At 36.7% G+C, this 27,275-nt stretch overlaps 1 protein-coding gene across 1 annotated transcript; it reads right to left on the reverse strand.

Moving 5' to 3' along the window:
* Window positions 1-7,072: 7,072 nt before the first annotated feature.
* LOC108718213 (alpha-1,4-N-acetylglucosaminyltransferase) lies at window positions 7,073-26,379 on the reverse strand. The gene is made up of 3 exons (XM_041565008.1): window positions 26,289-26,379; window positions 21,130-21,617; window positions 7,073-8,200 (listed from the first exon to the last, which is right to left on the reverse strand). The coding sequence occupies exons 2-3, from the start codon at window positions 21,595-21,597 to the stop codon at window positions 7,613-7,615; spliced, it is 1,056 nt and encodes a 351-aa protein (XP_041420942.1). The 5' UTR covers window positions 21,598-21,617; window positions 26,289-26,379; the 3' UTR covers window positions 7,073-7,612.
* Between the last annotated feature and the right edge of the window lie 896 nt (window positions 26,380-27,275).

The following is a 27,275-nucleotide window of genomic DNA, read 5'->3' on the forward strand; positions in this document are numbered from 1 at the left end:
CTCAAATCATATTAGGGAACCTTTTCATGGAGTCCTCATATAAAATAAAATAAAATAGAAAAAGTATTTAGGGTGTGGTTTATCTGCCTGGTACCATCCGGCAGAGTGGTATCCACTTGGAAATGTGTTCTAAGAATGGCCCTACCACCACACTCTAACTTCTCCATTTGTTTTTCTTTATTGGGGGGTGTTAAGCATTCTGGGGGCAACTTTTCCATCTGGCTGATCGCCTCCAGAAGCCAGTCCTAAACCTACCCTCTTATATACCCAGAGGGGAGAACAAGGCATATAGTACTCCAAAAATTAAAGATATAGTAGTTCACAAGTCTACACACCTGTGATGTTGGGGTGTGCACAGCCTGGTGGATCCCAGAAATAATTTTCCTCCTTAAAGCTTTAAGGCATGGCAAGAAGGGATCTACCACCAACTTATATTCCTCCAATGTTTCCTCATACTTTTTCCAGTCGGAAGCAGTCTCTAGGGACATGCTACTACTGTCTTTTCCTTGTGGTTCCTTTCAGCATGAAATGCTTGGAAAGTTGTGGCATTGCACTTGTTGATTCATTTCTCTCCAGAAAGGACAGGCAGAGTACTTCTTCCCATTGTAAAGGGTTTTATCTGAGTTCTATCAGATCTGCTCCCCTGGGGTGAGGGAAATCATCCCATCACTGTGGTCAATTGTGGGGGCCTATGGGCTCTTGTGATACCCAGAATGCATTGTTTCATTCGCAATGCTTTGAAGGAGCCCGTCATTTAAATTGATGGTGCTCATAATTTAACTTATTAGCGCTTGAAATATAGGCTCAAAACTGTACATTTGTCCTAGTGAAGTGTCCAATATCTCCACATATTTTCACAAACATAATAACATAATAACACAACATGAGTTCAAGGAATAGGGCTCGTGCTGACTATACTTTTTGCCTATTATTTCAATTGCAAGGGTTTTTGTTATTTCTTGAGCTAAAAGAATGAAATTGAAGCTACTCCCTGTCCTTGTAAGGAAGATAATTAGATTACCAAATAACATCCTGCATAATGAACTTATGCTTATGCTGTGCACTGATTAATTAATTGGCCAGATACAGTATAGATATTTTATGGTGCCCAAGCCCAGGGCAGCCATCGGGGGGGGGGACAGGGGGGAGAGTTGTAGGGGGCCTGAGGATAAGGGGGCCCGGCCACGCCACACTTGATTAGCCGGGCCCCCATCTTTCTGAGAGCTGCTGACTTCGGGAAGGCATGGACGTTTAAGGGTCCCTGGCTACCAATTTTCTCATAATGTGTGGGGGGGGGTTGGCCACCAATTTTGGCCACCAATTTTTTTTCTCATGTGGGGTCCTAGCCACCAATATTTTTAATGGGGGTGGCCCTGGCCACAAAGGATTTTTTTTTTTTATGGGGGGCCCTGACCACCAATATCTTTTTATTTTTTATTAACATGTGGGAACCCTAGCCACCAATATGTTTTTTGTTTTTTTACTGTGTGGTGGGGGGTGGACCTGTGGTTTGGGGAGGGCAGACCTGCAGGTGGGACTTGCGGTGGGTGCAGCCTAGGGGGCCCAGGTAATTTTGTCGTATGGGGCCCTGCGATTTCTGATGGCGGTCCTGCCCAAGCCTCTCATAGTCTCATTGCCTAATAACTCATTTGTATGTATCTTCATATCAATAAATGCCTAAAAACATGAGTTGGACATCATTGTCATACAGAACAAAATTGTGCGGTGATTTTGACGCAATCAAATTTGTCGCCGACGGCGAATTTTTGCAGGAGTTTCATAAATGTATTCACTGGCGGCAAAACATGGAAATTCGCAGTGAATTCGCACCAGGCGAATTTATTCGCCCATTACAAGAGCTACGTTACACCTCTGTGTGCTCTTCCTTCCTAATCATTTGCATTAACCGGTGCATCAGTGAAACTAGACACAACAAAACCTTTTTATTTAGATGTCCACAAAAATAGAAACAAATGGCACACTCACTTCAATGCTTCTGCATCAGTTCAAACTGTTATCATTTTTATTTCGGTGAGATCCCAGCAAACGTTTCGGGGTCAAGCCCCTTCATCAAGTGCTACTTACAACAACGTGAGTAAAAACATTTAAAGGGTAGGGCACTATGTAACCACACCCCTTCGTGATTAAGTGAAATCAATTAATCATCATTGATCATTAACATTGTATTATTATTACATTATTCATTATATTGTCCTCAATCAAAAGCATACAAAGTGCCTCCGTGATACATTAGTCCATAAACTGTGTAAAACAACTCCGTACTGTGATCCTTTTGTAGTATTCCATGTGTCAATATATATAAAAACTGGAATAAAATTTGTAGAATAAAATATTCATATTATAAAAACAGATAATCACGTGTCCTTAATTACAATATAAGGCAAGACATATATCAATAAAAGCAAGAGTAGCTCAGTTCCTCATTTAATCCCATGGGTGTTAAGGTATTCAATCTTTCAATCCACAGAACCTCCTGTTGTAAAATAATCTGTCCTTATCACCACCCCGTCTAGGGAATTTTACAACCTGTAACACCTGCCATCTTAGTTGTTTGCTATTGTGGCCAAAAGTTTTAAAGTGTCTACTGACTGGAGTGACGTATTTCATTTTGTCTAAATCACAATTATCAATTGCCATCCGATGTTCACTAATCCGTAGTTTTACTTGTCTCTTTGTTTTTCCCACATATGCCTTCCCACAGGGGCATTTAAGCATGTAAATCACCCCTGTTGTATTGCATGTAGCAAAATCTTTTAACTTAATTTCGAACCCTTTTGAAGGATGATTCATTTTATTGCCCTTTATAATGCTACTGCAACACTGGCACGATAAACATGGGTATGTGCCCTTCTGTGGAAGGCCAAAGAATACTGGTTGACGGTTATCATTTTCCATTAAATCAGTCTTGGTCAATTGGTCCCCTAAATTTCTAGCACGTTTATATGAGAATAATGGTTTCTCTTTGAATAGATTCCCATATTGTCTATCTTTCCTCAAGATCTCCCAATGTCTATAGACAATGGTTTTAATTTTTTGGGAATGTAAATTATAATTGGAGACCAATGGTATTTTTTGAAGTTTACGTGTCTTACTTTCTTTAGAGGAATCCGAAAGAAGGCTAGATCTATTGATACTCATAGCCTTCTTGATATTTTGATTCAAACCCTCTTGCGGATAACCCCTCTCAATAAACCTTTGTTTCATTTCCAACAATCTTTTCTGGCACATCTGATCGTCAGAGACAATCCGTCTTATTCTTAAAAATTGACTATACGGAAGTCCTTTACTGACACTCCTAGGATGAAAACTGGAACACATCAACAGATTATTCCTATCAGTTTCTTTACGAAACAGGTCAGTACTTAGCCCATTAGACTGTTTAGTAACCAATACATCCAAAAAACTTATACAATTTTCATGAAAGGTTAATGTAAATTTGAGTGTAGGATGTAGTGTATTAATTTTCTGACTCATATCCATCAATGCTTCTTTACTCCCATGCCATGTGAAGAATATGTCATCCACATATCTATAATAATTCTTTATGTTCACACTGTGGGCTTGTTCAAAAAAAAAACCATCACCTCAATAAATGAGACAAATATATTGGCATAACTCGGGGCTACATTACTGCCCATACTTGTGCCTTGCTTCTGTAAAAAATAGGTCTTATCGAAACGGAAATAATTTTTGGTTAATACAAACCGCAATAGTTCTATCAAAAAAATAACCAGTTGTGTATCGTATCCATATTGGTATAACGCTTCTTCGATATACATAATTCCTTCAGTATGTGGAATACTGGTATAAAGGGACTGAATATCTGTTGTGCAAAGGTAAGTACATGTATCTGAATCAGCGATAGCCGAGATTTTATTCAAAAAATCGGTTGCATCTCTTAGGCAGGATTTTATCTCTTGTACCAAAGGTTGCAATTGTTTATCCAAATAAATACTTAATGGTTGCAATACTGAATTGATACTGGAAACAATTGGCCGCCCAGGTGGTCTGTGTAAATTCTTATGTATCTTTGGCAAGAGATAAAAAACTGGTACCATTGGATGATCAGTTGTTAAAAAATCTTTTATGTTTTTATCAATTATCCCATTATTATAGGCTTCCCTAATATAGATATCTATCTCTTTTTTCAATGAGAGGGTCGGATCATTATCTAGCTTTATATAATGCACCCTGTCATTCAACTTTTTATTTAGAGCATTTTGTCTTGACTTACAAAATTACTAAATTAGGTCAAAATAATACTTATAGTTACAGTAGATGTAGTTTCACAGACTGTATTTATTTGTGTGACACTCTTTCCAAGAATATAAGTAATACACAAGAGCTACACCCTCACTGTCCAGCCTCCATACAGATTTCTCCATAATCAGCAATATCATTAGTATAGTATCCTCAATGTCCCATAAAATGATCTTTTCACCATCCAACCAATTCCTAATCTCACCATCTAACACACCAGTTCTTCCATTGTTAAAGAATTGCTTGTAAGGGAAAAAGAAGAAAAGTACTAATATATCAGACCCAAGTTCTACAGCACTAGAGGGAGCAAAATGGTCCCCCATAGTGCTCATTTACCCAACATTTGCATTTGGTTGTCACAAAAAAATTTAACCACAAAGGGTGAATTGTGAGGGAGTGATTTGGTGATTTTTGTGAACCGTGGACGGGGTTAAAGCCCATCAGAGGCAGGGCTACAGAAGATTGGGCTGGGCCTGGGGGTATTAATTGGACGAGGATTTTTTTTCCATTGGGCATTCTACTTACCTAGCAGGCCCATATCCTGGGTACCCAAGTAGGTGGTGGTCTAATAACCATGGCTCTATGTGACAGAGTAAGGATGAACTAATCAAAGGTCCCAATAGAGTAATAACTCACCACTGAGCCCTCACCAAAGGGAGTGGATCAACCTAAAAACTTGTGGAGCAGGCACTCGAAATATTCTTCAAGTGGATAAAATCAAGTAGAAAAAGTTTATTATTTCCAGATGTACAGGGTGTATATCTGGACATAATAAACCTTTTCTACTTGATTTTATTCCTCTGGTGGAAGAATGTTTTCATTTTGAGTTATTTGATCAGCTGCTTTAGATGCAACATTGCTCCCTACACTGGCCTCCAATTTCCCTGCCCATGTTAAACTCAAAGATTCAAGCTACGTGGACTTAATCTGAACCAGATGGAACAGTTACCTGAAGTGGAGTAATCTGAAATTGAAGAAAGATATATTATTGTATCTAAATCAGATTTAAAGGGATGGTTCACCTTTAGGTAAACTTTTAGTATGTTTTAAAATGATAAATTCTAAGCAATTGGTATTCATTATTTATTTTCTATTTCTTTTAGTTATTTGCCTTTTTCTTCTGACACTTTTCAGCTTTAAAATGGGGGTCACTGGCCTCATCCAATGAACACGTGCTCTGTAAGGCTAAACATTTATTATAATTACTACTTTTTATTACTCATCTTTCTATTCAGACCTCTCTTATTTATATTCCAGTCTCTTATTCAATTAATACATGGTTGCTTTGGTAATTTGGACCCTAGCAACGACATTGCTGAGATAACAAACTGTAGAGCTGCTGAATAAAAAGCTAAATAACTCAAAAATCACAAATAATAAAAAATGAAAATCAATTGCAGATTGTCTCAGAATTTCACTCGCTATATCATACTAAGGGGGTTGAGGATGAAAAAAGTCAGAATCCGAAAATCCGGCATCTCAGACCTGCTGAGGTTGTATATAGCCAAAGGGAGAAGTCCCAAAGATATCCTGATCTGTGGTGGGTTTCGTGCAATAATCCGAAAATTTTGTGGTTTTTAGGCAAAAATCGGAAAAATTTGTACGAATTTTTCAAGAATTTTTTCAGTTCTTTCCCACACAGGACATAAATGTATTGATAAATAAGGGGAAATAGCCCGTGCGAATTTGGTAGGAGTAGATTTCAGAAAATAATGAGATATTTTCGGATTTTGAGAAATAACCCCCTAAGAGTAAACTCAAGGGTGAACATCACATTTTCAAAAACTTGAATACATTTTGTGCATGTGGTGGCTTTGTACACTCTTAATAGAATTAACATTTTGGTGTCGGGCGACATATAAAATAAAATGGCATTCAGATAATTCTGAATATGTTGTTTAATGATTTTGTGACATAAACAAACAATTCAACTCCAAATATGGTAAAATTGATTGTGAATTTAATTCCTCTTTTTTTACAAGAATAAGAGTCCCTGAGTGAGTAAAAAATAATACATTCAACACCTCACTTTTAAATAATAAACAAGTAATAAACATAAAAGTTGGAATTTAGGTTTTCCCAAGATTTTGCACGAATACTTCATAAAAATTCCCTTGAAATACCTTTATCTATTTAAATAAGAATAAAGTGTTTTCTCAATTATTAGCCTCAAAAAGATGCTTTATTTGTTTAAAGGAATACTGACACATTCCTATAAAAATCACAGGAAAGTGTCTGTATCAAGCAGTTGCTGCACCCAGAATATTTTCTCTCAAAGCCCCCTTCAGGGGGGCTTTCAGGGGAACTATTCCGGGTACAGAAAGTACTTGATACCGACACGTTCCTGTGATTTTTATAGGAACGTTTAGGTATCACTTTAAAATACTGGAACACAGCAGTTATTTGCAGCATGTTTTTATTGTTTTTTTAAGTCACTTTTAGGGTGCAGTGTAAATCCTTCTGAAAACAGAAGTGATGGGCCGGTGAATACATTCGCCAAACTCCCTTGAAAATGCACCAGCGTCAAAAAAGTTTGGATGCACGTTTGAAAATTTGCTCGCGTCAAAATCGCAGAGCGTCAACACTATTCAGACGCCCGTTGACTTTAACGCTGGCGTCAAAGTTTATGCGAGCGGCAAAATTGACGCTGGCATCAATTTTTGAGTTTCACGTTTTTTCATTAATTTCGCAATTTCGCAATTTCGCAAATAGGAGAAATTCACCCATTACTAATTCACATGTCTCATGCTACACACATATCACTGTTTTAATACCAAAAATTAGATTTTAACTCTCACATAAGGCCTTATGGGTGGAGACATGCAAATCATACCCTTATATCCCAGTGACCAACTATGCATCCAGTACCACTGGTTTTATAGATACAGCCATATATCCAAACTTGATCTCATCAGTGCAAGATATTGGAACATGGCTTCTGAGTAGGTAGGACTTGTAGAGTAGTGAAGTAGAGAAACCAACCTGGTTAGGGTGAGATGGGCTAAAATGAGACAAAAAGCCATGCAGTATAAATCCCTCTGAAAACAGAAGGCATTCACATGCCTCATGCTACACACATAACACTGCCTTCATACAAAAAAATCAGATTTTAACTTTTACATAAGGCAGAGCTGTGAGTCCCATTGTTGGGCAGTAAACTTTAGAAGCTTTCTGGGAGTCAGACACAATGCTAGATGGTAGTCTTGGAATTCCTTCATGCAGGCATGGACATTTTCATCAAATGGTTGTCGTCACAGAACAGGGCAAGTTCAACAGGTCACAGGTTTCCATCTTTACCTACTGTATACAGTAAATATGTTTTAATAAATAACTAACCATAAATTGGCTGATTCCTTTCAAGAGCACCATAGGTTGTGGGACAATACTGTTTGTATAGATGTTCTATTAGTGTGTTACTTCCAGGAACCATACTTTTCTGTTCTTGATTCATAAAATTCCAGAGATGCAAGGCATAAGAATCATTGAAAGTTTGCACATTTTGCCAGACATCATAATATCTTCTCCAGGCTGGATATGGAATAGGATAGAACCTCTGAGGATGTAAAAAAGAAATGTTTCCACATTTAACATCCTCTGTAGATTTAAATTGAGGAATGACACAAAACTGATTTAGAATGCGGGTAAAAAGTTGTGGACCCTGATGCCCCCAGATTGCGCCTTTATAATTCTGCACAAAGCTTTCCATGCTTTTCCAGGAAAAAATGTGGTGATTTATTAGTCCAAATATACCATTACTTGAATACTGAGAGGACTGGGCTGCAAGAAAGTTCACATCTGGGATGGGCCGCATTGATATAATGTCAGAATCCATATAAATGCCTCCATGTCTCCAAATGAGGGCCAACCTGCATCCATCTGAACTTACATGAGTCCAATATCTTTCAAATTTAGGATTTACCTACATATGAAGAGAATAATAACAGTATTGAGTGTAAGCATATAAATTACATTATTTTAACCAAATTATTTTTAGAAAATGCTCAGATAATTTTACTTTGAGTTATGTCACAGCAATATAGAAAATTATGTCTTTATTGAAGCAATATAGAAAAGTTATTGAAATATTTTAAAGTGCATTTATTTTTATGAGGGCAGTAGGAGATATTTGCATACTGCAGTGCCTTAAAGAGATACCAGAAATTAAACCAATTTATATCTACCGTAACATTGTCTTTGTATGAAATTTATAATGTTGCCATAAAAATATTTGCCCATTGCATTTATATTACCCATCTGATCTTCAATATTCCTCTATGAGGGGGCTGCCATATTTGTGTGGCCGTCGCGCGCCAACATTATTCGGACACCCGTTGACTTTAACGCCGGTGTCAAAATTGACACGAGCATCAAAATCTGAGTTTCGCAAATGTTTCTACATTTCCTGAATTGATAATTACTTACAAAAGCAATAGGTAACTTTTACCCATGTTCATTAATATTTAGTAGTTTTTTAGTGTTAGTATCACTTTAAGGGCATTTGGTATTTGTAGTTGAGGGAAAGGAAGAAGTTATTTTTAGGTCCATTAGAGGTGGGGGCAAATTATTTATGCATTTATGGGATTCTCCCATTTCAACCAATATTATGCACATGTAACTTTATGCCTGGAGAAAGTAAGTTACTAGAAAGTATCAGGTATTTTAGTTTAGCCTAGGCAAACATTAAGAATTTTTTCTTTGTGTCATCTGTGAGATCTGTAATATCGCATAATACACACTCATAAGGGTGTATATCATGAACTTCCTGGAATCCCTCATTTTATATTAAGGGGAAATAAATGGAGTGGTACTTATTCAGCTCCAATTGTTTTTGTACAATGTGCAATGTTTGCCAAACTGTACAGATGTAATGTTCACAGCGGGAAGCCGCAAAGCTCAGGGCAGGGTTTATAAAGAGAAGGTGATTGGGAATAGGAAACACATGAGGGTAAACAAGGTGGGTGGAGAACAGGGAGGAGACATACTGGGAACAGGCAGATATACAGGAACAACAATGACCCGGTCAGGACCAGCCCCAAGTGCATCCAGTGGCTCACTCAGTAAGTGCAAGAGTCTTGGACAGTGTAAACCAGAGTTTGAGTCCTGGCTGATCCTGACAACAGATCCGAGGATTATCTATGCAATTATCTGACAATTACTGGTTAATGTAGAACATGGATTGAAAGTAAGAACTGATCATCGCAATCATCAGGACCAGAATCAAAGCGGCCAAGTTGTATTTACAAATATCCACTTTTATCCAGCACTATTTGGTGAATGCTATAACTTAAGTAAACTTATGGTTTTAATAAACTTGATTATTTTTGTTTCAAAAAGTTGCCATAACACCAGTAATGGCTGCTCTTATTCCCTTTAAAGAATGACTGCCATGTGTAAATTGAAATTCATGGGAAGTGAGAATAGATGGCAACATTGACTGTAGCCTATTCACCATTATTTTTCTTAAAAGTTTAAAATCCACATTGAGTAGGGCAAAGGAAGTGCAATCTCTAGCAGTTTTTGGGATGAGGATTATACAGGCTTCGTTAAACCCAGGGGATGTTCTGCATTTGAGAAAATGTTATTATATACATTAGGTCTTTCAGTATAAGGCCAAGGTATGCCGGAAGAATCTTGTGATATTCACTTGTGAATCTGTCTAGGCCATGAGATTTGCCAAGAGGCAAAGATTTTATAGATTTGATGCTTCAGTGAGTAAATTCAATAGTTCTATGTATTGAGGAACGTTTGGTCAGTTTAGCTGTGTCTAAGAAATCATAGACCTGTATTTGTTTCAGAATATAATATAAAAATTGTGGAAGGTTTTCTTAATTTCTCATGAGTCTGTCGTTATGTTATTGGGTTCCTTAAACAGGCTTGTGTCGTGAAAATATTTTCTACTTGATTCTTTTGTTTCAAAAAGTTGCCATAACACCAGTAATGGCTGCTCTTATTCCCTTTAAAGAATGACTGCCATTTGTAAATTGTAATTCATGGGAAGTGAGAATAGATGACAACATTGACTGTAGCCATTCTGTAGCCACGCTGGATAACAACCTCCAGGACCAGTCTTCTCATTTAAAGTATTTATTTCTTGTATAAACAAGCAAAATTGGTCATCTACTAAGATATATTCACAGTGAGGCATTGATAACTTGAGAATGGTACTGTATAATCTTATTCAGTTGCATTCATTAATCTCCAAGGCTCAAATAATGGAAAATGGATTATTAAGATGTATTTAGATAGTGCCAACATACACTTTTACATCAGACTAATTTTGTTTTACACAACATAATAAATAGACCCCTAAGAGTATTAGGGTTCACTGCAGAGATTACCTGGTGGACAGGCCGGATTTGTGGAGATTACACCAAGGCCCGTGCCTAGGGTGGCAGGGTCTGCCCAACCAGAAACAATCGTTTTTTCAATTTACCATATTCCATTCTATATTGCTCAGGTCCCGATGATGAAAAATTGAGCAAATAAAAGGAAGGGGATGGAGGTGATGGACGACAGCTGGCCTAGGGGCACCCGTTATGTTAATCCAGCCCTGCTGGTGGAGCTTAACATAAAGATCATGATTAGGTGCATTAGGCACATACAGTAGATGTTTACATTTAGGGGCAGATGTAAGAAGGGTCGAATATCGAGGGTTAATTAACCCTCGATATTTGACTAGGAACTAAAATCGTTCGACTTCGAATATCGAAGTCGAACGATTTAGCGCAAATCCTGCGATCGAATGATCGAAGGATTATTCGTTCGATCGAACGATTAAATCCTTTGAATCGAATGATTCGAAGGATTTTAATACAACGATCGAAGGAATATCCTTCAATCAAAAAATCACAGGCAAGCCTATGGGGACCTTCCCCATAGGCTAACATTGACTTCGGTAGCTTTTAGCTGCCGAAGTAGGGGATCGAAGTTTTTCTTAAAGAGACAGTACTTCGACTATCGAATGGTCGAATAGTCAAACGATTTTTAGTTCGATTCGAAGTCGAAGTAGTAGTCGAAGGTCGAAGTAGCCCATTCGATGGTCGAAGTAGCCCAAAAAACACTTTGAAATTCGAAGTTTTTTAAATTCGAATCCTTCACTCGAGCTTTGTAAATCTGCCCCTTAGTGTAGGAAGTACCTTGAATTCAATCTCCAGCTTCATATAAAATTGTCCCTCTTGTTCTACAATAGTGTTAATATTTATAATATATTTAAATGAAACCCTGTATATATGGATTGTACATTAAAATATGAAACTGCCTTTCTCTATTGCACGGTATTAATCCCTACCATATTCCATAAAAATTACATTAATATAGTCTTTCACTGTTTATGCTTGACCCCTTACTAATAAAGTCAATAGCCTGCATGAACTTTAGTAACCCTTTCCAGATAATGAACACACAATCTTTCTATTTGCCGCCTCTTAGCTAGTAGAGACTGACCTGTCTAAGAACTAATGTATTGGGGGCAGATTTATTAGGGGTCGAATTAAAAATTCAAATTTTCAGTCGTCAAATCGAATGTGACGGAGAATAAGGTACGAAATAGCAATGTGGATAGTGTTGCAGTGTTCATCTGACACAACACACCGGAAACGCTGTGAAGTTGCCCATGTAGTTCTAACCTTATGGCAAAACTCAGATTCAAGTAGGGAATTACACAAACTCGATTCGAGTTTTTTAAAAAAAAATGTAATTCGATTTTCAAGATTTATCATACTCTGGCCCTTTAAGAATTCACCTAACACCGCCTGAATTCTTCTATAAGTCAGTTGGAGAAGTCTGGTGACCAATTTGGAGATGTTTGTAGCCTTCTTGATATTTGAGTTTTTTTCGGAGACAAAATTCGAATTGGGTTTGGTCAAATTCAAATCAAATTCAATTCAAGTTTTCGGGTCGGTAAAATTAGTTGGAGTTTTCCATATTCAATTTTTTTTTAATAAATAACCCCCAATCGAATTTTGAGTAAAATCGATTTCGAAAATTGAAAATTCGAAATTCGACCCCTGATAAATGTGCCTCTTCATGTTGAGCCTATCCCCCATATAATAGAAGATGCTAAGTTTGCCCAGGAGCAATAACCAACAGAAACCAAAACGTTGCTTTTAAACAGACGACCATTAAATGTTTTCTGCTGATTGATTGCTATGGGTTACTGCTAGTGATGGGCGACTAAATCCGCCAGACACAAATTGGTGAATTTCCACGTTTCGCCACATGCAAATGAATTAGTAGCGGGCTCCATTCGACGACGAAACATCTGATGCATCAAACAATTGACGCTCACATCAAAATTGTCGCTCGCATCAAAATTATTTTGACGTCCAGTGGCTTTAATGCGTTTTGCTAATTTTTTGCTGTTTCGGGAATTTCGTGGTAAATTCACCCATCACTAGTTACTGCTTCAGGGCATGTATTTTATGACATAACCCCGATATTTTTACATGCAGTGCATAAGTTCTGATTTATCCATGTTCCATTATTAAGATATAACTAGTTAGAAGAGCATAACTGTAAAATATGTTAACTAACTTTGCAAACCAAACAAGAATAGTAATTCAGTAGTTGTCAGTGAATTCTCCCCTATCCCTATTATTTAGGGGGGTATCAGTGCACAAATTTACTTTACGCAACCAAATTTTAGCACGCTGAAGCAGTGATAGAAACTTAGCAGTTTTGGCTGACTCCAGCCACTGTTTTTTGAAGGTATTTTTTATGTGACTCCATAACTCAACTGGACAATGGGAGAAGTCCCGAAGATTTTTTGATGCGCTGGGTTTCTTTTTCGGGCAAAAAACGTAAGATACCTGAGTTTTCAGTTGAAAAATCCGAAAAAATCTTAAAAAACGGATGAAAAATCCGAAAAAAATATGAAAATCAAATTTTTCACGATTTTTTCCAGCAAACAAAATTTTCGGGAAAGTGTATTACTAAACAAGCCGAAAAAAATCAGTGCGAATTTGGTCTGAGTTTTATTGATAAATAACCCCCTAAGTGTCTAAAAAAGCCAACTCAAATCCAGAAAGAATTTTTTTGTAGTACTTCTATTCAGCCGTTCTGGTTATATATATATATATATATATATATATATATATATATATATATATATATATATATATATATATATATATATATATATATATATTATCTATATATATATATATATATATATATATATATATAAAATGCAAGTACATTATTTTTGTTGGTTTGTGGGTCTAAAACAAAATTTTAAAATCTGTTGGAAGGAGTTAAATGGTTAAAAGGACTGTCTTTCTTTATCATAACACAATTATTTTTTATTTACAAAATAAAAATGCAATTGTCTAGAAAAGTCTAGACAGAAAGAAAGCCATATGAACATATAACTATTTCTATGGTGGCTACAGCAAGACCTCAATTTTTACATTCCCCAATTTTGAGTTTTTACTTATTTTACAGTTTTGTTTCTCTAATTTGGCATTTTCCTGGATTTTACACCATTATTTTCTGGTCAACCTGAAAAACAGGTGAAGAGTCTGCCTTTTTAGAAACTGCAGTAACACAGTTTCATTATTCCTCTTCACATGACATAGCAAAGATGTGAGATTGTTTATAAGTTGAAAACAAAACCACCACTTAAATAAGGAAAATTGCCAGAAATGAAATATACTGTATAAATTAAATATAGATCATTCCTTAGGCAACCTCACCTTAAACGACTTTTTTATAGAACATAAATTATAAACTTGGACGTGTTAACTATTAGGTGGTGGTTGAAATGAATATGTCTGAGGTTGAATTGCAACATTATTAATATATGCAAAAATGGATAAAAACATGTTAGTACAAATTAAGTCACTTGGATTTGTGAGTTAAATGCATCATGACTCGGGATTAACTGAAGAAACAGTATTATCTAAAGTCATCTTAACTCATTAAATGCTTTTATCCTTTACATTAGCATATCAAAGCAGCATTTTCACAATGGTGAATACTTTAATTAGAATTGGGGTGATGTGACGCAATTTTCGGTGTTAAATGGGATAAGTGGGATATCTGGGTTTAGTAATTCTGTGTTAAACACACAAACCAAAGTGGCTTCATCTGTATGTGTGAAGGTGGCAATAGAACAGCGATAAAAAAAGCAAAACTGAATAATATTTTATGGGGGTGATACACAACATAACACCTCGTATGTTTGTGAAGGTTAAACGAGTAACAAGCTTTATTCAACCACGCAAACCTGAAGTCAGTGCTTCCCAAATTCTTTCAACATGTGAACTTTGCTACAAGGGGTGAGAACTGTTTGGACAAAGTCTACACAAACGTGCGCGGCGCCTACACAGCCTTCGCGCGCGCCCACATAGGTTCATCCGACCACCGGACAGTGATGTTATCACCCGTATACACATCGATGCTCAAACGCACAAAACCAGCCAGAAAAACCATCACAGTCTGGCCGAGTGGAGATTTGGAAGAACTTCAGGACTGTTTTATCTGCACAGATTGGAACATGTTCAGAGAGGCTGCTACCCACAATGGCTCCATCAACTTGGAGGAGTACACAGACTCTGTGACCTGCTACATCAACAAATGCATAGAGGATGTTACAGTCTCCAAAACTGTCACCACGAGAGCCAATGAAAAACCCTGGTTTACAGCAAAGGTTCGTGCACGGCTAAGAGAGAGAGAGATGCTGCTTTCCGGACAGGGGCAGAGCTGCTCTTAAAACAGACAGGGCCAACCTCTCTTGAACCATCCGACAAGCAAAGCAGGAGTACACACTGAAGATTCAAAATCATTTTGACAACAGAAAAGACTCACGCAACTTATGGCAAGGCGTTCAGGCTGTTACACAGTACAAGCCTGTGCGGAGTAGCAGCGACGAAGACGCCACACTCCCAGAGGAACTGGACAAGTTCTACTCATGGTTCTACGTTAAACAAAGAGCCTGTGAGGAAAGCCACGCCTCCTCTCACTGACCAAGTCATTTGTCTACCCACAGCCGACGTTAGGCGAACCTTAACCAAGGTCAATCCACGAAAGGCTGCCGGACCAGACAACATTCCTGGTCGGGTGCTCAGAGACTGTGCTAATCGGCTGGCTGAAGTCTTCACTGATATTTTCAGCACATCACTAAGCCAGATGATCATCCCCACATGCTTCAAGTCCACCACCATCGTTCCAGTGCCAAAGAAATCTTCAGTAACCTGCCTGAATGACTGCCTCCCTGTTGCACTAACCCCGGTCATTATGAAATGCTTCGGGAGACTTGTGATGGCACACATCAAGAGCACCCTTCCCCGCTCACTGGACCCACTACAATTTGCATATCAGCCAAACAGGTCAACTGAGAATGCCATTTCTTCTGTACTCCACCTCTCACTAAATCATCTGGACAAGAAAGACAGTTATGTGAGAATGCTGTTTATAGACTTTAGCTCAGCATTCAATGCCATCAATCCTCAAAAATTGAGCAGGAAACTAAGCGAGCTGGGATTGAGCACCTCTTTGTGCAATTGGATCTTGGACTTTCTGTCAGAGAGGCCTCAGTCTGTTTGTATCGGTGACAATGTTTCCAGCCCCATCAGATTGAGCACAGGAGCTCCTCAAGGATCTGTTCTCAGCCTGTTGTTGTACTCATTGCTGACACATGACTGCACAGCTAGACACAGCTCAAATCACATCATCAAGTTCGCTGATGACACGACTGTGGTGGGGCTCATCAGCCACAACGACGATTCGGTGTACAGAGATGAGGTTCAGCAGCTGGTGGTCTGGTGCAGTGAGAACAACCTGTCACTGAATGTGGACAAAACAAAAGAGAAGATAGTCAACTTCAGGAAAAATCTCCCTGCTCACACACCACTTAACATCAACGGCTCCACAGTAGAGACAGTAAAGAACACCAAATTCCTGGGAGTCCACATCTCTGATGACCTCACCTGGACCACCAACACCGCCTCCATCACCAAAAAGGCTCAGCAGCGTCTTCACTTCCCAAGATGATTTCCTACCCTCACAGTGTTCTACAGGGGCACCATAGAGATTGGCTTGACGAGCTGCTTCTCCATCTGGTACAGAATTGCCAGTGCTGCTGTGCTGCTGACCGGAAAAGTCTACAGCGGACTGTCAGAGCAGCTGGCAACATCATTGGAGTGGCTCTTCCATCACTGCAGGATATCTTCCACAAGCGCTGTGCAAGAAAGGCCTCCTGCATTGCACTGGACTCCACACACCCCTCTCGCGGACTGTTCACGCTGCTCCCATCCGGCAGACGCTTTCGCAGCATTAAAGGCCGCACAACCAGGCTGCGTGAAAGCTTTTTTCCACCAGCGATCAGACTCTTAAACTCACTGCCTGTCCTCCCAAAACATTCAAGACACACCTGAACTGTGAACTTAACTTTGTGAACTGTTAATTTATTTGCACAATTCTAAAGGTTTACACATGTATATATCTATCATATATCAATTTCTGCCAATATATTGCACATTTCAAATGTTTACATATTTATTGTGTATTTTTAAGTGACTTTTTGTAATATGTACTAGCTGGAGCCACGTTGTCTCGTCTCACTGTGTATTCGTATACTGCTGAGATGACAATAAAGTTTACTTTGACTTTGACTGTGACTATTACACAAAATTACTATTTAATTAGCAAAGTTAATTACAATTGCCATGATTTTATCTTTGACAATGAATCAATGAGGTTTGCCAGTACACTATTTTCTGTGAGCACTTGGCAAAATGTAATTTTATAATTGAAGGTGCTAAATAGATGCCATAACCTTGTTATTCTATATTTGAAAAATCTATGTCTATTTCTTTATGATTACAGAGGTCAAAATAATGTGTTTGTTATTGCTAGAAGAAATATTTCATAAGAGGGGTTAACAAAGACCGATAAAATTGAGACCTAAAGGCTAAAAACCCAGTACTAAGGACTGGCTAAATAACATCACTTATTATTCAACCGATGATTTCTGCTACAGAAGTCAGGCAACCAATGAAGAGAATAGCAAATGACAAACGAATCTAAAAACATTTACAAATAAATTTAAAAACATTCAGGTTTTGTAGAAAATGCTTCTACAAAAGATTTTTTTGTAAAGTAAACTTTGTTAGTTATAAGCAGGTATTTAAATTATTACCTAAAAATATATCTATGACTCATATAATCATGTGTTTAAAATACTGAAATGGCTACATGTGGAAATACACAAAAAGGTCAGGGCTGTGAAATAAAATGTTTTGTATTGCTCAACTAAGGTTATGGGTTTGAGTGCTTCTCTTTAAAAAAGAAATCCTACTTAAAATGTTGCTTCCTAAATAAATAACAAGACTTTTGATTTATTGGATACTTAAATCTAAATTAAAATTGAGAAGGCTTAGTTATTTAAATTAAAATTTTAGATTTTTAGAGATTTTTCTTTCATTCAAATAAACTTTTTTATACAGAAATCGAATGCTTGCTTATTTCTTAAAAATTTGAATTAAAAAAAGTAATCAGATTAAGAGAAACTCAAATGAATTCAATTTATATTCTCCTCATCATTTTCAGAGGTTAAAAAAACTCAAATCGAAAAAACAATTTTGCCCCGCTCCATATAATCAGGCTCAGTCCGGACTCCCAAGCAAAATCGCCCAGCTGGTTCTCTTCAATGGAACCCACTGACATCGCCTTCCTACTGCTGCTGGATGAAGGAGTTTGAAGAAGAGCTGTGAATATCCAGGGAGGAGAAATCGAGTGCTGCAGGATGGATGGTCGCCTTTTCGCCGTTGCTGAAGAGGACAGGAAGTGGAATTTCTGTAAGTTATTTCTTAATAAAGGCTTTGCTATTTTAAATTTTAATTTGTGTTGGTGTTTTTTTTTCGTTCTACTCTAACGAAATTTATTGTAAAAATTTTTGATGTTACTGGTCCTTTAAGAAAGGACTTGAACCAGAGAGTTTGCATTTTTCACAGAAACAAAGTTACATTTTTGCATTTATTTTTAATGTACTGTATTACTTGTCCATCCATTAGCCACATCTGTAAGTAGTAGTTTGATTTATAATTGGAGGTTTTTTTACTTCTCTTCCCTTTTTCTCAGTAATTTGTTAAAATGAATAAAGTTGTTGAAGAATATTCTCATAGACTTCTACAAAATCATGTTCATTTTTAATTGCCATGGGTTTTTTTTTCTTGCACTTTGTTTTCTTTCTGTGGTTTTTTTTTGCATTTTTTATAGAATCAAGAAAAAAAGCCAACTTAATTTTTCATAAATCCCCATCTTAGGAAAGTCTATGTGAATATTATCCAACAATTTTATATATTTATTTTAACAGTTTACTGGTAAAAAAAAAAAATCATTCCTATAATAAATGGAACTTCTCATTACAGATGTGGCCAATGGATGAACAATTGACACAGCAAGTAGTATTTTCCAAGCAAATGGAAAAAGAAGGGAGAAATGTGACCTCGACTATTCGGTTTGAGTTTTTGCTTAAATTGTTTGGGGGAAAACCCTGAAAAGTCATTTGTGTCTTGTCAGCTTTTTTTTGAGTATACATTAAAGTTAAAGGGGAACTATCGTGAAAATTTTAATTTAGAATGAGAAATACTTCGAATTTCGAAGTATTTTTTTGGCTACTTCGACCTTCAACTACGACTTCGACTTCGAATCGAACGTTTCGAACTAAAAATCGTTCGACTATTCGACCATTTGATAGTCGAAGTACTGTCTCTTTAAAAAAAACTTCAACCACCTACTTTGCCACCTAAAACCTACCGAGCACCAATGTTAGCGTATGGGGAAGGTCCCCATAAGCTTTCCCAGCAATTTCTGATAGAAGAAAAATCGTTCGATCGATAGATTAAAATCCTTTGAATCGTTCGAATGATTTTTCCTTCGATCGTTCGATCGGACGAATTGAGGTAAATCCTTTAACTTCGATATTTGAAGTCGAAGGATTTAACTTCGATGGTCGAATATCGAGGGTTAATTATCCTTTGATATTCGACCCATAGTAAATGTGCCCCCAGGTCTCTCTACATGCAGGATTTATGCAAAAGGCAGTTATTTTGTTAGATTTTGTTTGTACTGGAATCAGTTATTTGAATGAGCTCTAATACATCTGCTAGGAAAGGGAGTTCTCCTTATAAGATATATTGGATCATTCAACTGACACCCAACTGCACCATGAAGAGAAAATGAAGAGAAATCGATGACGAGAGAGGAATAGTAAAAGATTCTTACTTCAGTATGAGAAAGCTTGTATTAAATTTTAATTTTCAAGATAGTTCACCTGTAAAATGTACCAAGAAACATTCCCAACAATTTTTGGAATTCAAACTTTAATAAATAACCCCCTTAGTCTGCTAAAATCATTTAAACAATGAATAAACCTAATAGAATACTGGTAAACAAGAACACGTTTAACTGCTGACTACGATTTAAAATGCCTCTTTGCCATAGATCTTATTATTACAGCTCCACCCAACATATCAGCATATTGAATTTCCACATGATGCAAAAGGTTTCCAAGTTTCCTAAATGTCTAATAAGTCACAGACACACATCAAATATTTACTTTCCAACAGAAAATCAGTAGATGTTACATGCTAGTAACTATGAATTACTACATCTAGTGCTTTCTTTCTGTTTTATATATCAACGCAGTCATGGAGGTTTATTTGTTAAATGTTGAATTTTAAAGGTTTTTAAGGTTTTATCTAAAACCACGATGGTCATTGAATTTATTAAAAGATACGAATATAAAAAGTGCTAACAACAAAAAGCACAGAATAATGCAGTAAAAAATATGAATACCTTGAAAAGCTCTAAAAATGTGTGGTAGCTTGGCGAAGTTTGGTGTTAAAAGTTTTTGAGATTTTTTCCCTTTACGAATTTCAATTTTTTTGAGCTTTTTAGAAATATATGAAAACCATGGATTTTTTTAAATTTGTGGAAAAAAATAGCAATTTGATTGTTAATAGATCGGCCCCCAAGTCTTTTAATATAAACGTTCCTTATGAGAAGGCTGAGAATTTCACAAATATTGACTAATATCCCTTGATTCCCCAGACTGCATAGAGATTACAGCAGCAGAAAGGAAACATTGCTTTAGGTAACAGCTAATGGGCAGTAAAGGCAATGAGTTTTCACTAGCAAAATTCTAAAGCAGATGACATACTACTTAGGGTAATTTCCTAGAAGTCCACACAACAAAAGCCGATTTACTAGAAGTCCAGATCTAAGGCTGATTTACTATTTTTTCACAAATTTTATTTTTTCTCTAAAAAATAATTTTCTAAAAGATTTATTACATTTAAAAACCACGAAAAACTATTATACAAAACCTGTCCAAGTAAAAGCAGTTGAAGTCCTATAGAAGTTAATGGGATTGGCTCTGATCCATTTGGACCTTTTCTTTAACCATTTAGAGGTTTTCAGATTTTTTTCTCTAGTAATTGTACGAAAAACTTTAATCTTTGGAATAGTGCATCGTTCATTTTTTTTTAAAACATACTTTTTACATTTTCGGTTCTTTTAATAACTTTCATGGCATTCATGATTTTAGAGAAAGTGAGCTCAATCATGTATATAAAAACCTCGAAAAATCCCCTGGAAATGAATGGAGAGTGGCGGAATTTCACTCTAGAGGACTGTGGTGATCCCTAACCTCACTCTTTGATAACTATACCCCTACATTGCCAGCTGTGGCTTGCCTTTATTCAATTTGCCTAGTTTTTCCATCTGTTAGAGCCAGTAACCCTTCCATAGATTATCCTACCACTATAATATTTATAGGGTTTCAAACAATACACTGGCATTGAGGTTTGCTTCTGTTTTATAGCTATAAATACTTGCTCAACTTACCTTTTTATACCATGGCATGAGTGGTGTGTCACTGAATAATTTTTCCATTTGCAAAGGAAAAAAGTAGACATTATCAAAAGATGAAAGGGTAGGGAAACGATTGCGTGCTTTAAGTTCATCCTCCATTGTGTTTATGTCTGGTAAACCCTTCATGAAGAACGCAACAGACCTATCCTTGTACACACGGGCTGCAGATTCAATAGCACATAATACCAAAGATGGTGGCTTCATTCTGTCAGTTGTCTCAATAAATATAATACCATTTCCCTTTCTTAGAACATCCATTGAGCTGATAGGAGAGAAACTGACATTTGTAGCCGGGTAAGTACTGCTAGAACTGGAGCTTTTGCTTCCTGGAGAAATAATTGACTTGAAAATAGTAGAGGGTTGTTTGCTGGTTTTTCTATAGAAGAATCCACAGGCCATCAACATAAGGAGAATGATACAAATTCTGAAGCCTTTTGACATTGTTTTAAAATGTGAGTGGTCTGTAAAATAGACAAAGTCGCTAATTAGTGGAAAGTTTTTGATGGAAACATTCAATCATCCAATTAGACGCATTTTTATTACTTAGGAATATTACAGGGAAAATGATATGCATTATTATTATCAAGCACAGTATACATAGTAGATAACAGGTATGTTGTGAAGATTCCTATTGTATACTATAAAGCTTATCTGTTATCTGCTGTGTATCTTGTGCCTTTTCTCCTTTTTCAGCTTTGTATTGCTGTCCCCATGGCTATACAATAGCTTGTTTATATAACCTATAGTAGAGTATCTAAAGCAAACACACCAGTTGTACCAGTGAAATGCAACCAGTACATTATATTTTCCTTACTTTAATTTTTTGCCATTACTGTTCCTTTAAAATAAAAATGATATTTAACCTTAGTGCAGACAGACAGAGTACACAGTACTTGATTGCCACATTGTTAAAATATAGATTGTTATAAAGGATAATGCCCTTGTTTGCACTTGTTTTACTGTTTTGTAATTTATCGCAAATTTTTTTCTTCCATGTTACGTGTCAAAAAAAACATGCTTCCTTACCAGCAATTTATTGTCCAAAAGAAATTTTATGATATGGATTATTCTGTGATTACTGTTTTATGTGAGCTAGATTCAATTAGATGAGAGACTCTTATCCCCTAATCCAATTACATATTTTCCCATAGAGCCAGATGCAATTCAGTGAGAAAAACGTATATTTTGTCTAGATAAGGGATTCCATAATAGCTACTTCTTTATTTTAAAGAATATGTAGGGCAGCTAAGAGGAGTTAAAGGCAAGATGAGGTAAATCACTACAGAGTTACCACATCTTACCTTAAGGCTGGTATTATAAATAGCCAAAATGCATCGTAACAAAATATCACTCTACTTGACCTCCAGGCCTTTTTACTGCTTCAGATAAAGGTCACCAGGGACGTTTCTAGAAAAACCAGCTAACAAGGCATTGCACTGACTATATTTCATTTGAATTAATCACTTTTCCATTAGCTCCACCCTGCCATTTATTTTAAATGTTCTCAGTATCACCTATGAATACTATGGAAAGGACACAGTTGGTTTATCTCTATTTAACTATTGCAATAACTTTTTATTCAATAAGTCAAAATTCAATAAATTCTCAGGAATCTCCCAGAAATGACAGGCCATTTGTTTTTATTTGAGGGAAAATGATTTTACTGTCATACTGATACTTTTATTTAGATTGAATTGTAACAGCAAGCTCTCCTTAGTATTCATACTTTTCAACCACTGCACATTTGTTGTGTACTTTGTCACAATACTTTAAACCTTCCTTTCGTGTCTAGTTTAAACAGTTCTCCAGTTTTATTGCTATTTTCCCTAGTACAGGGTAGGGATGTAGCGAACCGCCGATAATGTGTTCGCGAACGCCGTTCGCGAACACCGGCAAAAAATGTGGACAGTTTGCGAACAGTTCGCAAACTTCGAACATCCGAAAATCGTTCGATTCGAACGATCGAAGGATTTTAATCGTTCGATCGAATGATTTTCGTTCGAATCGAACGATCGAAGCCATTCGATCGAATGATTTCATTCAATCCAATGGCTTCGATCGTTCGATTCGAACGAAAATCCTTCGATTTTACCGATCGAATGGTCGAATGGTCGAACGATTTTGACGCGAACGCCTATTGGCGAACGTCGCGCGACGTTCGCGAACTTGCGGTGGACGCGAACAGCCGATGTTCGCCGGCGAACAGTCCGCGACATCCCTAGTACAGGGGCCTCCCCTCTATTGAGGTTCAATCTATCACGTGTAAAATTGTTGTACCCCAAGCAAATCAGTCTATGAATCCAAAACTTTTTTAATTTGATGAAGACTTCAGACAAACCTAATACTTTAAGGTCCTCTAACTCCGTTATCAGCACCAATACTTACAAAGACAGCTGACTCATGCCCAGTCCCATTCAATAATTTGTCCCCCCCAAGCCAAACCCTGGCACCAGTGAAGCAATAAACTGATCACATGTAGCAATCATGATGAGAATTTATTCTATCTGCCTTCTCATAATTAACTCCCCTATAAACATATTCCTAGATCTGGACTGAGGTATTTCCTCCTACTAGAGAGGCACTGGTCTTCTGTCTGTAAGGGAGAGCAATCCCATTTAGGACTGTCATTAGTGATGGACGAATAAATTAAATCAGGCGCAAATTTGCGGCAAATTTCCGCATTTTGCCGCAGGTGAAATTTCACCAGCAAAAAATCCGCCACATCAAAAATAGTCGTGCACATAAAAATTGATGCGCATCAAAATAATTTTGACGCCCATTGACTTTAATGCGTTTCTTGACAAATTCGCCCATCACTAATTAGGGGCCCATTTTACTTTGCTCGAGTGAAGGAATAGAATAAAAAGAACTTTGAATTTCGAATGCTTTTTTTTTTGGCTACTTCGACCATCGAATTGGCTACTCCGACCTTCGACTGCGACTTCAACTCGAACGATTCAAACTAAAAATCGTTCGACTATTCGACCATTCGATAATAGAAGTACTGTCTCTTTAAAATTAACTTCGACCCCCTACTTCGCCACCTAAAACCTACAGAGGTGCAATATTAGCCTATGGGGAAGGTCCCCATAGGCTTCCTAGCAATTTTTTGGTCGAATAAAAATCTTTGATCGATGACTTAAAATCCTTCAAAATAAACAATTCGAAGGATTTAATCGTTCAATCGAACGATTTTTCGTTCAATCAAACTATTTGCGGTAAATCCTTCGACGATATTCGAAGTTGAAGGATTTACATTTGGCACTCGAATATCGAGGGTTAATTAACCCTCGGTATTCGACCATATGTAAATCTGCCCCTAACTGTCATGCCTGAGTTTATACTCCCATCATCCTTGCACAAACAGGCAATGCACAAATGTAAGCTTTCCATCTTTTCCTCTTCCCCTTACCACGCTTTCTAACTGTTATGTAGCAAACTACTCTCTATTATTCATTCAATGTTTTTGTTTAAACGGGAGGATATTTTTTTGGTAGCTTAAGGCACAAAATGTCTCAATGTCTGATATATATTGATAATGGGTTGAGTGCAGATGACCTCTTGTATCAATCTATGCTCTGCCAAGAAAGCAGCAGGTTTTTCTTGATATTATTGATGCTTCTCAGTGTTGCAATTTTCTGCTTTAAGTCTAAAACAATCTTCCAGATTGGCAACATACTCACAATTGAGTTCCATGGAATTTCCATTACTTATATGCATACATATGGCAAATTATGCAATGTATGTCAAACCATCAGTCTTACTACACCTCATTTTCCCAGAACACTGTTTGAGTCTCACAAATATAATATAAATGATGATTTTTACTGTATAGTCACAAAAGTTGATCTTACACTCAGCTGTGGCTGATAGTATTGTCTAGTGTTGGTTATTAAGAAAATAATACTTCAACTGTCAATTAGGAGCAAAGGCCACCTTATGAAAAAAACAGTCAAATTTATTTTATTCAGGAGAAATGGGTCATTTATTAGGAACATTTTGATAGAATAAGATAGAAAAGATGCAGGAATTCCATTAAATAGTCAAGGCACTAAATATCTAGACTAAATGAAAGTCTTAATAAAATAATGTAGCCACTCAACTAAGCTTGGTAAAAAGTTTTGGTTTACCAGTTTTATTTAGAAAGAAATACAATTTTTACACCCCACGCATATATCAGACTCTAAACATTACACAAATAGGTGATGATTCATTTACTATGCAATGGGCAACTTACAAATCAACTTGATCCTGTGCACTAGTTTCATTGCTCCATTGGTTGCACTATACAAGGAGCAGTTAGAGCTGCCCCTTGCGTTGAATGCAGCACTGCATTGAGAGTAAGCTCAACAAGTGTTTGCATGAGACACTACATTGTAGGCAAGTCTTTCATAAAGCAGGCTTGGGAGCACTGGGTGATGCAAGAGGCTAGATATACCTAAACTTACCACTGGCTTTTGGCAACCACAAAGTCAAGAATTCCCCTACTCTTGACAACACTGCACTCTGCTTCTTTCAACTTTTAATCCAGTGCAAGGTGTAGAGAGCAGCCTGCAGAGACCATTTCCCTAGACATTTCTGCTACGTATGTGCATGAGCCCTAAGGCTCTTCTATCTTACCTACTATTAGAAGAATGCATATATAAAAATGATTGCAGTGTTTTTACAGGCATTTAAGTGTTAAAATAAATCTAATATCTATATGTGTATCTTCTGATCTTCTAAACAAAACAGTAAGAAAGTCTTCTACTTTTCTATGTTTTCTTCCAAATCACAAATAAACAAATAAAAAAGAAAACACAAATAAACAGAACAGACTGTGATATATCTTTGAAAATAAAAATGGAATTAAAAAATGAAAAAATATACTGTATGAATGAATGATTATGTGTGTATACCATTGAGAAATATGAAAATATAATTTTTTTAAATAATTTTGCCCTTCATTATACATGTAACGCTTTGTCTCAAATAGTAAAAAACTACTATATGGGATGCTGCTTTGATTGCCTTTTCCTGCACAAAACCTTACTTAAAGAGACAACCAGGACACCTTGAAAGTATTTTGACAATGCAAACATATATACAAATACTTAATAAACCTTCAACATCCCTATAGAAGTCAGACTTACCGTGTTGATATTTTCAAAATCCCTTTTTAAATTGTTGAGCCACCTCTATTAGACCAACATCTCTCAACAAAACATCAGTTGAACTTATATGCTTTGCAACATTACAATGAATATTGGTATTGACGGTGCATGATTTATTCCAGCCTCACCTAATTGTTTCTTTACATATTTTTATGTTAGTCAAGCATTTATTTTGAGGTGTACCTGATCATGGCATTACATGTATAAAGTTGATGGATCCTCCCTGGTGAATATAGAGTGAAAGAATGTATTGTTTGTATCAGTATAGTTAACTGTCCTCATCACTCTCTATATCATCCTTTCTTTTTCACTTTAATGTCTCTACAAGTATTGATCAGTATGGGTTTATTTACAACCAAGACAATGTCAAACATATTTTAATGGCATGGGTATCAGGTTTGATATATGTGTCAATTAATTTACAAAACTTTGAGAAATTGAAAAAATATCGCACTTCTGGGAAACATTGAGTACACCCCAGTTCAATATAAATTAGAACCTAACTGCTGAGTGTTAAGAGACAAAAGGAAGGTGACCCTGAATGGTGCCTTTAAGTTTAGTTCTAATGGTATGGAAGTCTAGAGATAAGTAGCATCAATAGCAAAAGATTAAACATGGGAAACAGCAGTGAAAGAGGGTGGTATAAACAGGTGGTGGCTCTAAAGGGAATAAAGAAGTGGGTCAGAAATATATTGAGACACACAAAGAGAGAACATTTCTCAGCACCTTCTTGAACTTCCAACTGGTACTTATTTAATTAATTCAAACTATTTTTTGAAAAAATACAAATATGTGATGCATGTTGTTTCGATCTGCTCTGAATCACACACAACCACATCCCAGTAGCTGAATCTATTTATCTGTCTATTCTATCTATTCTGCTGTGTTGTTTTTATTCATTAGCTACTAGTGATGGGCGAATTTATTCGCCAGGCGTGAATTTGCGGCGAATTTGCGCGATTCGCC

Source organism: Xenopus laevis, chromosome 5S (genome assembly GCF_017654675.1).
Source record: "Xenopus laevis strain J_2021 chromosome 5S, Xenopus_laevis_v10.1, whole genome shotgun sequence".
NCBI lineage: Eukaryota > Metazoa > Chordata > Amphibia > Anura > Pipidae > Xenopus > Xenopus laevis.

What these genes read in the sequence shown, in the direction of transcription:
- LOC108718213 (XM_041565008.1), bottom strand. Translation starts at nt 21,597, where the DNA reads ATGTCAAAAGGCTTCAGAATTTGTATCATTCTCCTTATGTTGATGGCC. An exon ending in TCATGCCATGGTATAAAAAG is followed by an intron (nt 8,201 to 21,129) that starts GTAAGTTGAGCA and finishes CTTCATATGTAG; the next exon opens with GTAAATCCTAAATTTGAAAG.